Consider the following 16,883-nt stretch of genomic DNA (forward strand, 5'->3'; position numbering starts at 1 on the left):
TTACTATTTATAGAGATGATGAAATAACATCTAATCGGGGCGTTTTTTTTCCACTGAACACGCGATTTACGCCTGACATTTTGTTCATGTATTTATACAACACAAAATACACCCAAACTTTCCAAACGACGTTCTAAATGTCTGCATAATTTTCGCGCGCTTTTTATGAAACAAAGGATATTTTAGCACTGTTTATTTGACGCTAGAATTTGTCAAAGGTCGCGTTAGCATTAAAATTCGGAAGTGTGTTTCGGAATACAAATTTAATAATGAATATCGAACGAAACATTAACAGTTGCGCGTAATTAATTCTACGCTACACATACATGTATGTACATGTAGGTGGATATCTTTTCACTCGATCCGCCGCGTATGTATGCGGCGGATTTACTCCGCGAAAGTACGCGAGGTTAACACAGACTCGGCGTCGTTGCGCGGATCGATGCCGAGTGCCACGGCGATACGCCGCGTGAACACACGTTTCGGCCGCCGCGTACTAATAATCTGGCCGTGGCGTAGCCGCGGATTATGTTTGTGCCGCGTTAGCTGTAGTTGTCTGATGTTGATTATAGCAATGTTTCATCAACGGTCGAGTCTTAGCGACTACAAATTTCCCGATTGCTGTCAAAAAAATTCCCAAATGAAGGTTTCCAAAAAAAGTCAGAGGAAGGTTATTCTGCAGAACCCGAGGCTCAGAGTCCCTACTAAAACAGTTGATACTTTTAAGCACATCCTCAGTTAAAAGAATGTTAAATTTAATAAACTTTTTTGGTGTTCATAGAAAAAAGATTTTGAAAGAAATCACTCACCACTCTTTTAATATGCAACGTCTTATAAAGTTTTCACCATAACAGTGCTCACTCTGGCCTTCAGAAAATAAAAGCTATAATTTTTTTCCTTAAAAAAATAATAGCCAAAACATATGCGGACTTTTCCGCAAAAAGGTACTGAAGGCATAAAGAAAGAAAAAACAATGAATCTCATTTTATCTATGTTTTATTAAATGTATATCTATTGGATTTAAGTTATAATATATATGTATATATATAAACAAGCATAATATCAGTGTGTCATTTTCTTATAAAATATGATCATGGCTTTACAATAAAGAATATAATCAATGTTGTGGGTGTGACTTAACAAACCAGATCTCAGCTACAGTTACATACACATAAGAATTAAGGGCAGAGGCCCCAGTTACCCACCCAGAGCCCTTACTTATTATACTATTTTTTTTATAGTTTTTCCAATTGCAATTTTTGGTGAATACAACTCGAAATATTATAAACCACACCTTCCATATCACTGCATGTGTATTCATCATTCTACTTTTGCTATTATGAACTTCGAAAATAAATCATACTCAACAAAAAAATACAGTATCCGAAAACGGTCATCCGAAAAAGTGTACGCGTTTCGCACATGAAATATGCATAATATAAAATATTAATATGCATAATCTAAAATATGCATATCGTTCGACTACTTATCTCTTAATACGACGTTTGCCATCGGCCGCAATATTGTAGGCAGAGGCCAATAGCAATTGTAAAAGATTTATTCCAAAAATAACACTTTCGCAATGCCGATCATGTTTACATCAATTAATGTCACAGTGCGTGAGTTAAAATACAACACCTCAGTGTAATTCCAAACACGTGTTTCGTTAAAATTAGCTGGCCATGGCATATGCCGGGTCCCTTTGAATTGGGAAAACCAGATTACCTGGTTAAAAATTGAAATCATTATGTTAAAGCAGACCACAAACAGCGGTAATTACGGGGATAATTAGTTGATGGCGATTAAAAAATTATTTCATCAAGCAATGTTCAACGTAATCTAATTGCAGAGAAAACGGCGTGAAAAACAAAACCAGCCGACAATATAAGCGGCGATATTTCATGACGATTAAATAATAATTGGCGAAAAATTAACAAAGATCTAACAGTTACCGATAATTGGTAAAGCACGGGGAGATTTAACGCGTTTTCTCCGAAATATATCACTGCTGTCGGACACTGATTGAGAAAAACGCTCTAGCCCCAATGTCGCAAAAGTTATTGACGCGTGTATGACAATACACAGGGTCGAGTGTGTACACAGGTTATCTCATTATCGATTTTTCCTGCTTGATGGCCCGATTTGCAGGCGTTTCGCATTCGCCGGACAACATTAAGAGGCAATTTGTTTTTTGATGTAGGCGGATAAAATAATCGCCATTTTTTCTAGACAATTTTAAGAAATAATAGCCAGTTGGATAAAATAATCGCCATTGGCGATAATGTCTGGCAGCAGCGTGAGCACTTGCATAATAATCAATTTCCCAAATTAGATGAAAATGCCGCTAATTTTCCCAATTTTACCGGTACTGGAACCATTCCACAAATTCAATTGGTTAGGAAAAATGATGAATCGACATGGATTCATGTAATAAAAATCCAGTTATATTTTAATGAAGTTCACAACATATCTATATTCTTTAAATAGAAATAGTTAACGTAAATTGTATTTATATAAACTTTTTGTTAGTTTTTTGTAGATAGGTTTGTCAAGATTGTTTTATACATGTATTACCTTTAAGATACTTATATGAAAACAACATTCAAAAATATGATCAAAACAAGTGAATGAAATGGATGGCACAATGGTCAAAGGATAAAACTGTGGAGAGAGGGGACTAAACACTGTATAAACTAATGCCCTAATGACAATTAAGTGTTTGCATATCATATATCTCTATTCCTAATGCAGCTGAATTAATATTTGCCTCAACATTTTATAGAAAAGTATTAGGGTCTTTAAATGTAAATATTATTATGGTATTAATTTTAAAATAACAATTATAAACAAGAGCACCGCATAACGGGTGCCACGCTCGGCTGCGGGTGCATTTTTTTAATAAATGAAAGCTTGACAGAATATTTTTTTTAGAGGTCACAGTGACCTTGACCTTTTACCTAGTGACCCAACAAGAGATGTGTTTGTCAGAAACACAATGCCCCCTACTGCGCAGCTTTGAAAAAAATATTATTGTATTATTATTATTATTATAATAGTTGTATTTTTAAGTGATGCATTATGCATGAATAGTTTTATTTAAGTTCATAGAATGACACATAAAGCATACATGTATTTGTAAAAAAAATCAAACCAGAAAGCAATGAGGACCCTTAAGCACTAATCTGAGTTCACTGACACGATTGTTGAAGAGTTAACCTGGTGATGTAATTTTTAACAATACCTGTCAAAGGTGTTAAAAACAACACTGGATCACTCGACTAGTAGATATGGTTTGTTAATAGCGGGCAATAAAGGGATTAAGATGGTATTTTTAGCCAGCCAGAGCTTGAATAGCGAATCTTATTTTGACCTTAATTGGGTTTTGGGGATTCCAATAATGACGTCACGTTTGCGCATGCTCAAATTTTGGCCGTCAAAACTGCGGCCATTCTGCTAGTGTTTGCATGTGATGAACCACATCATGATAAGGTTACAATCATATTCGCGACCCTTTTGAAGAACAAAAAATACTCAGAACTTGAAATTCCTTCAGATTAAATTGAATCCAATGAACGAACACAAATAAGGACGAAAACAAACAACAAATTGATTGAATTTATGTACAGTCCAACCTGCCTAAGCGACCGCCTGTTAATAGCGACCAACAGTCAATAACGACCACACAGATTTCCTCCCGAACGATTTCACTATATATTGAACCTGCGAATAAAGCCCACCTGTGAACGAAGACCAACGTCCACCCTTTTACATTCCCAAATGTCCATTTTTATAGCTTACAACGACCACTGCAATCATAAAAATCAACGATTTCGCAACTTTCAAAAAACAAAATGGCCGCCAGGACGCTGCGTAGTCACGTGATACACATCTTACCAGTGGACTTGTAGGTCGCTATGGAGATATTGGCAAGTGACAGTTTATTGCACTCGATAGCAGTTGCTTGTTTATTTAACATGCATTGCTAATTGGTAGTCGCCTGCTTCTTTTATGCATTTGACAGTTTGTAAAAAGTGTAAAAATTTGCCTTTGTATTTAAGTGACTCGCGATTAATGTACTAATTGCCGAAAATATCAAAGACAAAGTTGGGGCTTTCATAAACTCATTAAGGAAATTAACGGTTTCATATCATTTACGATGCCTATTAAAGACAAACATTTTGATTGTCATTCTCTTCTTAAATTTCTCCGTAATAAGACGTTCATAGATTATAGAAAAGTAAATTGTCAGTTCAAGTTAACCATCATGGCTTCCAAGCGTAAGTTCTTGACGTTGGAAGAACGCGTTAAGGTCATTAGTTTGTTAGGTAAAGGACACAGTTGTAGACGAGTGTCTGGTGATCTTGGTGTAGGAAAAACTCAAATTCAGAGCATTTTAAATCGTAAACATGAGATTATGGACGAATTCGAGGAGAACGTAAACTGTGAAAGTAAACGCCCTAAGCGTGAGTCGGAATTCGCGTCAGTGAATGACTTAGTGCATAAGTGGTTTGTTGACGCAAGTGCAAGGCTCTTGCCTGTGTCTGGACCTATGATCCAGGAGAAAGCCTTGAAGTTAGGATATTTGGTCTTTAAGGCTAGCAATGGCTGGCTCAGGTCTCTTGTAAAAAGAAACAGCATTGTGTACGTTTACATGTATGTCAATAGTTATTTATACAGTATCTGATAAATTAAATAAATAATAAAAATATAAGGGGAATAGACATACAACATGTAATAAATATACAAATGTAAAACAAAACTGTGTTTTCAATCCTTTATTTCATTATACATGCATAAGTATTCAAACATTTAAACAATAGAGCACATACATAGATAAGGTACCTGTTAAAAACTACTAGCATATTTTGCAAAGTTTCGATCGACCCTGCGAAAAAAGACCACCTGTGAACAAAGACCACAATGACCAAATCCCTTAAGTGGTCTTTATTGACAGGTTGGACTGTAATCAACATATAGAAACTGATTTAAACCTATTTGTTTGTAAAACCTTACCTTAATTGTTACAGATTAACTAAATCCTCTTGATAAATGTAAATACTTTTATTTAATTGTTCACACCAGTCTTGACACTCTTTGTTTCAGCATTTTTAACCCAGTGTTTAATTGCCCCTTTGTTTATCACAAACCGATTATCTCGATATGATCGGATACTGTCCAGACAATTACTAAGAAAACAGTGTGTAATAAACCCAGGGACCTATACTTGTATGACTCTGTATGGGGTCTCTGCATAATTTAAACCACATGTGTCTGGTCATTAAACACAATTTACGATACCTCCATATAATCTCTTAGCATATTAAGATAAAGTGTTTAATAACTATACATTTAAAATATTTTAAAAATTTACTGCTACACAATTAACATATATAGCGGGTACCTGCAAATGTAAACTCTGCTATAATGTGTAAAGATCGTGCGTTACTGCAGCAGTGTTCGAAACATCATCATGAAAACAAGCAATCGCGTTTGGTCATTATATACGGATATAAAATACTTGCGTAAAATAAATTAAATGTGTAGATTTATGGTATCATAAAATGCTAGATTTGTATCGCTCATTATCACTAGAGAAGAGTTTTCAATATACATGTACATAAAAAGACAGTTCAATTTGCAAAATATGCAGGTGTTTTTTCAATTGGAATGCTTAAATAATTAATATTTTCATTCAATGTAAACGAAACGAAAATTCATTCAATGTAAAAGAAAATTAAAACTACATTTCACGATTGAAATGTATTGAGCTATTTAAGGGCTTTGTTTTATGACTGATTCAATACACCACTTACACTAAATTTCAATCTCTGATGAAAAATAACACTATCCCATCCACACCACTTATAATAATATTCAAATTATTATATGTTTTATAATTTTTGAAATATCATTTATTAAAGTCTTACTTTAAAAAAATACGGGTATTTATAGTTTTGTTTTGTGAAATTGTAAGTATTAAGTCTTACGACGACCTTTACTCTGATACAATTTAATAGGCCGAGATCGAGAAGTTTACGGTCAATCTATTTTTAGTAACGGAAAACCCCTCTTGTGACGTCACACAAAAACCTCCTATAGAACGCATGTCGTTGTTTACGAATATCGGGACAAATTAACCACTCGCCAGCTGTCAATCAATCTCAGGTAATAATCAATCAGATTTTGTTTATTGCGGCCACATGATCTGACAAACAAAGACTGTCAGAGTAATGGAATAAGTGTTTAATGAAAACACAACTTGGTGGGCGGAGCGATCACGTATTTGGCGACAGATCAATTGTGTCACAATGGGACACAGGGACAAACACCCCAAAAGCAGGATCGGGACGTCTGGCATGTATGCGAGGATATGTTTATATGGACTAGTATTGTTTGCCATTTAATTAACTAGAAAACAAAGGCAAAATTAATTTCTGGTTGAACAAGCAAAGTTAGCTTACTGCCAGTAATACTGACAGAGATAATTGATCATAAGTTTTTGTAAATGTTTGAAATATTTTTTCTTTACTATCACAACATAAAATCGTTCAATTCATCACTGTGTTATCTATTGTAATTCGCCATTCTCTGAAATCAGCTGGCAACAGTAACAACGGTGAAGGTCACATGGAAAATACCCAAATTATGCATGCATCGATGGTGCGATAAAATAAAAATCATTAAAGAACTTAAATTAATTTCTTTAAATTAAAGTGTTTTCTGACTTACCTATTTTAATAAATGCAGTATGTATTAAGAAGAGCTGTTCCTTCTTTCTCGTACAACTCAAAGACTGTACATTTCGTCTGAAATCAAACTCCTCGAATAATAACTGACAGATCTGCTAGACTACTTCCTGTCTTCGATAGATACAACCCTACAGTAATTTCATGTTGAAAGAGAAAATTAGTTAAACCTGCAGGTTGTGATTTTTACCGTATAAAGCACATTAATTTAAAGGAATTCATCGTACGAAAATTCAGTAGGTCTATGTTACAATTTAAAGTAATCTTTAAGTATAAACTGACGTTTACAATTCTACTTCGATGGAGGTATTATTCGGTGTAGGATTTTCGTGGAATATCCAATGTAAACAATATGGCGACCATTAATAAAATTGACATAACCACACAACTGTTCACAACAGGTATAATTGACAAATGTGTACCGCGATGCCTAGTTCTTTATTTAGGCAGCAGCATTCAGACTCGTTTTTAAGGTGCAAATTTAGATCTTTGTTTTCTGTCGTTCACCACATTCTTATAGGCTTCAAAGCAGTCTAATGACCCATCATGCTAGTGCTAAGCTAAATAAAATGACAACACATATGCCTATGGGGCTGGTTGTGCGAAAATCTGATATATACTGTGTGATACACAGACTTTAGTGCAAACAAAATGATATATTAAAACGGAGACAGTCTGCTCAATAACAAATCACTTATTTCTGGTTCTTTCCCTTCTGACTGGCCCATGGCTTTTGTAGCTCCTATATTTAAAAAAGGTGAAAAGTACCAAGCTAGTAATTATAGACCAGTCTCATTAACATGTATTGCTTGTAAATTGCTGGAGCATATCGTTGTTAGTAACCTCTTAGACCATCTTTACAACTTTAATATCCTGGTGGTCAACCAATATGGCTTTCGAGCCCGGCGGTCTTGCGAAACCAAACTTGTGGGTTTTATCCATGACTTCTACCATGCAGAGAGACCAGATGGATGTTGCCATCATGGATTTTAGCAAAGCCTTCGATGTTGTACATCATGGTAGAATGTTGCTGAAACTAGCCCATTATGGCATCACGGCCACTACACACTCTTGGATTAAAGCTTTTCTTGGTAACTGTAGTCAACAGGTTGTTGTAGATGGGCAGGGGACAAAAATATTTATAAATGGCACTCGTCCTGCAGGACAAGTGCATTAAAATGTTCACTCGTCCTGCAAACACATGCGCTTGTCCTTCAAATATGTGTGAAAGAAAGATTGCAAAGGACTGATATGACTAACAATGTTTCCTAAATCACTGCTAAAATGCTGCTTACTTAGATATGCATGCCAGCTGATCACAGAAGAAATGTTAACTTACTTTATTTATGAGGAGCACAAAATAAATAAATGAAGACAAATTTGTTTTTTCCTTTTTCTAATGCTTGCGTGCTTTCCATTTCGGATGGTTGAAAATCGCTCCTGCCCCCTTTAAAGAACGCTCGTATGTCAGACATTTTTCAGATGAAATTCAGACTGGTTTAAAACCGTACTTTGCAGTAAAATAATTTAAAAAAAAAATCAATACTTACAGTGAATGAAGTCAGATGGTTCCCTGTCAACATGGACGCGCAAAGTTTACACCAAAAAGCCAATATTTACTCGGGACACAGTCTCGCATAACAACGCGCACCTGCTGTATGAAATTTACAATAACGATTTCCGGTTCATTCGCGTTCTACTTTCGGAATAGATATGCTTTAAGAAATGATTTTATTTAATGAAAAAGAGTCTTACTGGTCAGAAAATACATATTTTAACATCAGTTTTTTTTCACTCGTCCTTTCAAGATTTCACTCGTCAATACGAGCGGACAAGTGGAATTTTTGTCCCCTGATGGGGCAACTTCCGCCATGGCCTCTGTAATTTCTGGCGAACCCCCGGGGTTCAGTTCTTGGGCCTCTTCTGTTTCTGCTCTACATTAATGATCTACCTTCGTCTGTGAAGTCAAACGTCCGTCTATTTGCGGATGACTGTGTCATGTACAGATCCATAATTCACACTATTCAGTTTCAGAGAGATCTAGATAGTCTATCATTGTGGGAGCTGAAATGGAAGATGTCTTTTAACATAGAAAAATGTCATATCATGCATGTTACGAGAAACCGTAAACCATTAAAAACAGCCTACACTCTTCGCAATCAACCTCTGTCTGTTGTAAACCAAGCCACTTATCTTGGCGTTGAAGTAAGCTCAACTTTAAACTGGTCACCTCACGTAAATAAAATTAGTAGTAAAGCAACCAAGAGCTTAGGATTCTTAAAACGAAACATTCATTCTTCTAAAATGGAAACTAAGGCAGCGGCATATAACAGCATTGTTAGACCATCCTTGGAATATTGCTCTAGTGTGTGGGACCCTTACCATCAGAAAGATATTGATAAAATTGAAAATGTTCAGTGTCAAGCCGCCAGATTTGTAACGAATAATTACAGCAAGACACCGGGCACGGTCACAAATATAATAAAGGATTTGAATTGGAATACCTTGCAATCAAGAAGACAACAAGCTAGACTCATTTTGTTCTATAAAATAGTATATAATCATGTTGATGTCAATCCCCATCACTATCTCACTCCATACATTAGACACTCACGCCATCACCATCACATGGCATACCAAATACCACCAAGAACAGCTGATTACCACAAATTTTCTTTCTTTCCAAGAACAGTTGTACAATGGAACACACTTCCATCTTATGTAGTCAGCGCTGATACGATCCCTGGATTTAAATCAGTGCTGTCTACATCAGTGTTCCTTCCTTTGATCACATGATTCTGCTTTTATCCTGTTTTTAACTCGACTAATATTCTCACCACATGCACAGTTGTATATGTATATATTTAAGTCTTAAGGGCTTAAGGTGTTAGGTTTTGCACCTTTTTTTATCACTGTTGATAGGATTTTCCTGAGTGGATTGAGTAACTCGGGAAACCTATCAATCTATTTCTTTTTAACCCCCCACGCATGGCCATAATGTATCAGTATTGAACATAGCCATTATTATAAAAGAAGAAGAAGAATACTTATCCTGGTGTGGGGTATTTTCAACGGTGTAAGGCTTCTATTGATTAATTCTCATAACAATGCAAATAGAAACAAAAAAATGTTTGTTATTCTAAATAGTTATATTACCAACAAAAATTTACCAAAAAATAACTGTTCACATATTTAAGTTTGTTTACTTTCAAACAAAACAGATGTCACTCACTGCGCATGTTCTTAACATCATGTAGGGTATTTTGGACAGTCACAATCAACTTAATTCAGGGGTCTCGCTAGTGGGCGAAGTGGGCGATTTGCTCGCCAAGGGAATATTTAAGTCACTGATTAATTTCATGAAGGGAACATAACTTCTCCACCTTTTAATTATTTGCTTGTGCCACACATTAACCATTTAAATTAATTAGATGTGGAGAATTGGACACAGGAGAATTCTCAGCAAGAAGTTGCCCCATTTACAGGTCATGCAAAGTTGAACATTCAAATGCACAGTTGGGAGCTATTAGAGTTCTTAAAAGTGTTCATTATAGGGTGAAGCCTTGATTAATTGCCTTGTGCTGGTTTACAATAAATATACTTCAGCAAAGTTAAATGGCCCATTAAAACAATACAAAGGAATGATCAAATGGGAAGAGTTAACCTAGTACTGGCAATAAATAAAGGGCTCATTTACAGGTAAGATTTGGAATCTGTGCTGTAAAATGAGATTTTAAATGAATTTTTATTTTTAAAAATTGTAGCACAATATAAATTCGATTTAATCTTGATTTTCTTAAAATTTACAAGGAAGTAAGAAGATTATGAATATTACTGGTTTTGTTAAAATTGAAGTTTTATTTGATACACCTATACAGGAAAAAAAGTACCAGAATAATTTACAGTCAATTACAAATAAGAAATGTAGGTTTTATACACTTGACATCTCTTATTATAAATGAAATGCAGCCTTTTAAATTCCATCACCCATTTCAGCCTCTATTATTGAAATAGCTTATCAGTTATGACATAAATAGCATGTTAAGTGTTAAATATTTTACTTAAACTCAGTTAAATACATCAATAACAAAAATGAACACTTAAAGGGACTGTCAACCACAACGACAAAGAAAATAAAAGTTGTTAAATACTGTATATTTTAACAATTATTAGTTGATATTGGTTAAAATATCATGACTGGTATATTACATTACCTGAAAAAAAGTTGTTAAGTTTTCATATTTTCAGTATACATGTATTCGGTAATAAATTTTACTGGGTATGTCTAATAGGTAACTGCCAGTTTACAATAAATAACGCCAGTAGATTGATCATCATTGTCACGTGGTAAACCCAGGAATGCGAATTGTGCATGCGTAGTGAATTGAATGTATTTTATATATAAAATGATCAATCTTCTTGCGTAGTTATTTATAGTGTTTATATCGTTATGTCACCTATTTTCGCGATGTACTTTCAATACCACATTGCGAAATTTTATCACCGAATATACTGAAGATTTGAACTTTTTTCAAGTAATGAAATAAATAAGTCGTAATATTTTTATCAATATAAACTAATAATTTGTAAAAGATACGGTATTATAGATGTATATAGATAATGTTGTCCCCCAAAGTGTGAAATAAGAGTTGTTTCTGATTAATGATAATTGGCACGGTTTAATGAGGGGTATAAGACAAGTAAAGAGTTGATTGAAAGCTGAAAGGAAATACTTCTCCTTTAATTTGCCGCAAAATACATGTAAAATGAAGACCTGTACAGAAGTGACATCACCCGAAATTTTGAGCAAAGCTTGACCCCTGGATGCAAAAGTACCATTTCTCCCAGAAAAGTTAAATTATGTAGTGTACAATTCATAATATCGATTTTCAGAGTGGTCCACAATGATCATTTAATATTCTTTTGTGTAATATTGATAGACGAATTGATATATCATTCAAACCTTCAGTAATGGTTGTTAAAAACACAGGTGATTAGCGTTTGGCTATGATATTATTTATATATATATTTGATAGTGAAAATATTTTTTTCAGTAAAGTTGATTTTTTCGTTATAATATGATTATTTATCATTCAAAATGAGGTTTTCACTAATTTAAACAAGGTATTCAACTCAAATCACCCGAAAACAGGGTGCATCGCTTTGAACAGCCATTACTTCATCAATTTTGCAGCAATGTTCACAAACCCGGTCTTATTCAACACAGAAATGAATTTCCTCTCTGGAAATGTATATATCTTGTTATATTTCTACACATGCTGGGTCAAATTTTAAGAAATAAAACGATACACAATTCGCTTGACCTACTTGAAGGCGATCAGACAGTATTCATGAATGAAATCTCCAGTTGTAAAGACACACCTTCGCATTGGACCAATGAAATCACTTGTGTGCTTAAAATGTCAGTTAGTTGAAATGTATGTAAAGAAAGGTTTCAAACGGCGCTGGACAGTTAGTTTGGATGCATAATGCAACGGCAAGCACGGTAAGAATGTTTTTTCATACGTTTTTAGCTCACCTGAGCATAACATGCTCATGGTGAGCTTTTGTGATCGCCTTTTGTCAGTCGTGCGTCGTGCGTCATCAACATTTGCCTTGTGAACACTCCAGAGGCCACTTTTTTTGTCTGATCTTCATGAAACTTGGTCAGAACATTTGTCCCATTGATACCTCGACTGAGTTTGAAACTGGGTCATGCTGGGTCAAAAACTAGGTCACTAGGTCAAAGAAAAGAAAAACCTTGTGAACACTGTAGAAGTCACATTTGATACCCAATCTAAATGTAACTTTGTCAAAATGTTTGTCTAAATGATATGTTGGTTGAGTTCAAAAATGGTTCCGGTCTGTTGAAAAACATGGCTGCCAAGGGGTGGGGCAGTATTCCTTATATGGCTATAGAGAAACCTTATGAACACTCTAGAAGTCGAAATTTTCGCCCAATCATCATGAAACTTGGTCAAAACATTGGTTTCATTGATATCTCAGACAAGTTTGAAAATGGTCCAGATTGGGGAAACAACATGGCCGCCAGGGGGTGGGGTAGTTTTCTCTATAAAATAATATATAGTGAAAACATGTGAACACCCTAGAAGTCACATTTTTGGTCCAATCTTCATGAAATTTGGTCAGAACATGTGTGATCTGGATATGACGGTTGAGTTTGAAAATGGTTTGGATCGGTAAAAAAGCATGGCCGCCGGGGTCATTTTCCTTATATTTATATAGTAAAAAAAAGCTTGTGAACACTCTAGAAGTCACATTTTTTGCTCATGGTGAACTTTTGCGATCACCTTTTGTCAATTGTCTGTCTTTGGTTGTGCATCATGAATATTTGCCTTGTTAACACTGTAGAGGCCACATTTATTATTGCATCTTCATGAAACTTTGTCAGAAGATTTGTCCCAATAATATCTTGGACGAGTGCAAAAATGGTTCCAGTCTGTTGAAAAACATTTCCGCCATGGGTCCATTTGTTGTTCATTCTTCATGAAACTTGGTTAGAACATTTGTTCCATTGACACTTGGGCAGCAAAGAACAGGTCATTTCTTTTTATCTCAGGTGAGCGACTTTGGGCCTTTCAGGCCCTCTTGTATTGAATTATGGTATCGAGGTTCGTGAACTTTGCAGGGAAAATGCCCTTTACTCTGTGAAGATTTCAGTCTGAAATCCTTTCTGATCGATATCAAGTTGATCACACGAGTTGTGTATCGTGTTATTTCTTAAAAGTTGACTCAGATTTGTAAAAATATTGCAAGACATATACATTTCCAGAAAGGAAATTCAATTATGCGTTGAATAAGACCGAAATCACGAAAATCGCTGCAAAATTGATCAAGTAATGCTTGTTTTCGGGTGAATTAGAGTTGAATACCTTGTTATATATTTGATGGTGAAATTTGTTTAAGAAAAGTTGATTTTTCGTTATAATATGATTATTTATCATTCAAAATGATGTTTTCACTAATTAATATCATAGCCACACGCTAATCACTTGTGGTTAAAAATGTCAAGTGCACTTATTAATTAAATTTGTTTCAATTATTTATGTCATATCATGTGTAAGTTAAATAGAAATTTATTATAGAATATTACTGGGTAGAACAGTTTGCATGTGTTTAATATCCCACCCGAATTTGATTTCAAGTTATTCAAATTTTCCTTTGATTTCAAGTTATTCAAATTTTCCTTTGATTTCAAGTTCATCAAATTTTCCTTTTGCCATAAACCTTTTTCTGTTGAACACAATAATACTATTTATTTACACAAAAAAGCAAACCTGACTTTTCTGGAATGTTCTGTGTTTAAAAGAGACCAAATGACATTATTTGGTTTAAATAAAAAAGATTTCAATGTAAAATGATGAGTAGGAATATTTGATGGTTAGTTTGAATGGATAAAAAGTATAGTGAAAGAATATGAGTCTGTTTATTTATTGTTTCAATACCCTATGTTGTAAATACCCTACGTGACGGTAAATATTGTTAGGTGGAGGGCAAATTCCGTGTTATATTAGGTTGTGATATGCGACCACGCTGCTTCAGATTCCCGCCATTTTGAATTTGCTAACTTGGTTTTTAATCCATTTATATTACATGAATCTAGTCTTATGAATTGTTTTTATAAAGTCCTAGATTTTAACTTTGTGTCTTGCAGCCCGCACACCCACGTCTTTTAATTAATTCTATATTTTAAGCTTGTTAAATTTCATGGTCATGTGACCATTGTTGTGTCTTACCCTTGCGCAAGCTTTTATAATGTTAGACATTCGCGTGTGCCAGACATTTATCTACCTAGTTGACCTGTAGTATTGGGTACTCTGCAAAGTCATTGGAGGAACCTAGAAACACAACAACAACAACAACATGGCTGTGCCAGTTGAGGCTCAAACCTTTAAACTATCATACTCTTACTTTACTATTTTTATGCCCACGAAGGTGGGTATATAGTTATTGCATTTCTGTCCGTCTGTTTGTCACACTTTGCATTAAGGCTTCGAAAAAATGCTCTTTTATGTCGCTTCAGATGTAACCTTCATATTTGGTATGCATGTGTATATGGACATGGCCTTTCCATACGCACACAAAGTTTGACCCCTTTGACCTTGAACTTAGGGTCCGCGTTTAGGTTTGGAAATCTGCGTTTAGGTTGTTAAAAAGCGTTTCCATTGTAGAAAAAAACACATATTGAATAATTAAACCCCAATTTATACCAATGGTAATGTTGGCTATATATGAGTCACTTTGTCGGTCGGTCTGTCCCGAAAATTACATCCGATCTTCACCAAACTTGGTCAGAAGTTGTATCTAGATGATGTTTAGGTCAAGTTTAAATATGGGTCATGCCTGGTCAAAAACTAGGTCACGGGGTCACTTAGTGCGTTTCAAACCGAAAGTTTGTCGGGACCATAACTATGTCATTTATCCTTAGATTTTAGAATGACTTGGTACATTTGTTCACTATTATAGGACAGTGTGCCATGGGAAAGAAGTATTTCAATATCTCCAAGGTCAACGTCACACTTGGAGTTGCCCATAAATGAGCTTGTCTGGGCCATTACTTTGTCATTGATTGTGAGACTATAAAAGCATTTGGCACATTTGTTTACCATCATTGGACGGTGTGTCATGCAAAAGAATTACGTCGATATCTCCAATGTCAAGGTCACACTTTGAATTCAAACATAAAAAATGGCTGTTAATGAGCTTGTCCGGGCCATAACTATGTAGTTCATTGTGAGATTTTAAAATCATTTGGCTCATTTGTTCACCATCATTGGACAGTGTGTCATGCGAAAGAATTACGTCGAAATCTGCAACATCAAGGTTGTTCTGTGAGTTCAAAGGTCAAAAATGGCTATTACTGAGCTTGTCCGGGCCATAACTATGTCATTAATTGTGAGATTTTAAAATCATTTGACACATTTGTTCACCATCATTGAAGGGTGTGTCATGCGAAAGAATTACATCGATATCTTCAAGTTTAAGGTCGCACTTTGAGTTCAAAGGTAAAAAATGGCCATAAATGAGCTTGTCTTGACCATAAGGATATCATTTATTGTGAGATTTTAAAATCATGTGGCTTTTTTGGTTCACCATCATTGGACGGTTGGTCATGCGAAATAATTACGTCGATATCTGCAACGTCAAGGTCACACTTTGAGTTCAGAGGTCAAAAATGGCCATAAATGGGCTTGTTCGAGCCATAACTGTGTCATTCATTGTAAGATTTTAAAATTAATTGGTACATTTGTTCACAATCATTGGACGGTGTGTCAGGCAAAAGAATTACGTCAATTTCTCCAAGGTCAAGGTCACACTTTGAGTTCAAAGGTCAAAAATGGCCATAAATGATCTTGTCCAGGCCATAACTATGTCATTCATAGTGAGATTTTACAATAATTTCTTTGTACATTTGTTCACTATTATTGGACGGTGTCATGCAAAAGAATTACGTTGCTATCTCCAAGGTCAAGGTCACATTTGGAGTTCAAAAGTAAAAAATGGCCATAAATTAGCTTGTCCGAGCCATAAGTATGTCATTCATTGTGAGATTTTAAAATGACTCTGTACATTAATTTTGTTCACAGTCATTGGACGGCGTGTCATGCGAAAGAATTCAAGAGTTCAAGGGTCAAAATGGCCATAAATGATAATGGCATAGTAATTCTTAACAATTGCCATAAATTAGCTTCTCTTGTTTTGTGAAGACAGCATGCAAAATATTCTGTGTCAATGAAGCATGTGGGGGTATACGTCTCTTCTGTGACAAAGTTCTAGTTTAATTATCTGTTGCCTTGAATTTGTTTTAAAAACAGTAAAATATGTTAAATTGATTGACTTTCCTTATTTTTCCCCAAATCCAGCGTTTCATGCGGTTTTTTTTCCCCTCAAAAATGGCCAGGCCCTTTCCCCAAAATCAGTATATGCAATTGTCAAAGTTTTTAAGTGAATTTACATAAAAAATTTCAAATTGCTTATTTTTTTACTAACACTAACGCATCATTACTTGAAACTGGAAATAGATTAGAGTGTGCTGCATTAATGAAGAAAAGAAAGAAGCATATACATATAAATCTAACTAAAAACAGATCCAAACTAATTTATTAGACAGAACAC

The 16,883-nt window shown here is 34.9% G+C and overlaps 2 protein-coding genes across 12 annotated transcripts in view; one reads left to right on the forward strand and one right to left on the reverse strand.

Annotated features, from left to right (window-relative positions):
* The window catches only part of LOC127875078 (monocarboxylate transporter 12-like), a 30,107-nt gene extending 23,235 nt beyond the window's left edge, over positions 1-6,872 (reverse strand). For 7 of the 10 annotated variants that reach the window (XR_008047292.1, XR_008047297.1, XR_008047296.1 and 4 more), the window contains exon 1: positions 6,730-6,872. The gene's annotated coding sequence lies outside the window, so the exon portion shown is untranslated. The remainder of the gene's footprint in view (positions 1-6,729) is intronic. The other 3 variants (XM_052419924.1, XM_052419909.1, XM_052419936.1) reach the window with 2 other exon arrangements.
* A 219-nt stretch (positions 6,873-7,091) lies between these two features.
* Positions 7,092-16,883, forward strand: part of LOC127875130 (uncharacterized) — a 162,733-nt gene continuing 152,941 nt past the window's right edge. For both annotated transcript variants that reach the window (XR_008047301.1, XM_052419967.1), the window contains exon 1: positions 7,092-7,147. Coding sequence is in view for 1 of the 2 variants with exons in the window: in XM_052419967.1 (XP_052275927.1) it covers positions 7,099-7,147 (49 nt within the window). In the remaining variant the exon portion in view is untranslated. The remainder of the gene's footprint in view (positions 7,148-16,883) is intronic.

This window comes from Dreissena polymorpha, chromosome 1 (assembly GCF_020536995.1).
Source record: "Dreissena polymorpha isolate Duluth1 chromosome 1, UMN_Dpol_1.0, whole genome shotgun sequence".
NCBI classification, from domain to species: domain Eukaryota; kingdom Metazoa; phylum Mollusca; class Bivalvia; order Myida; family Dreissenidae; genus Dreissena; species Dreissena polymorpha.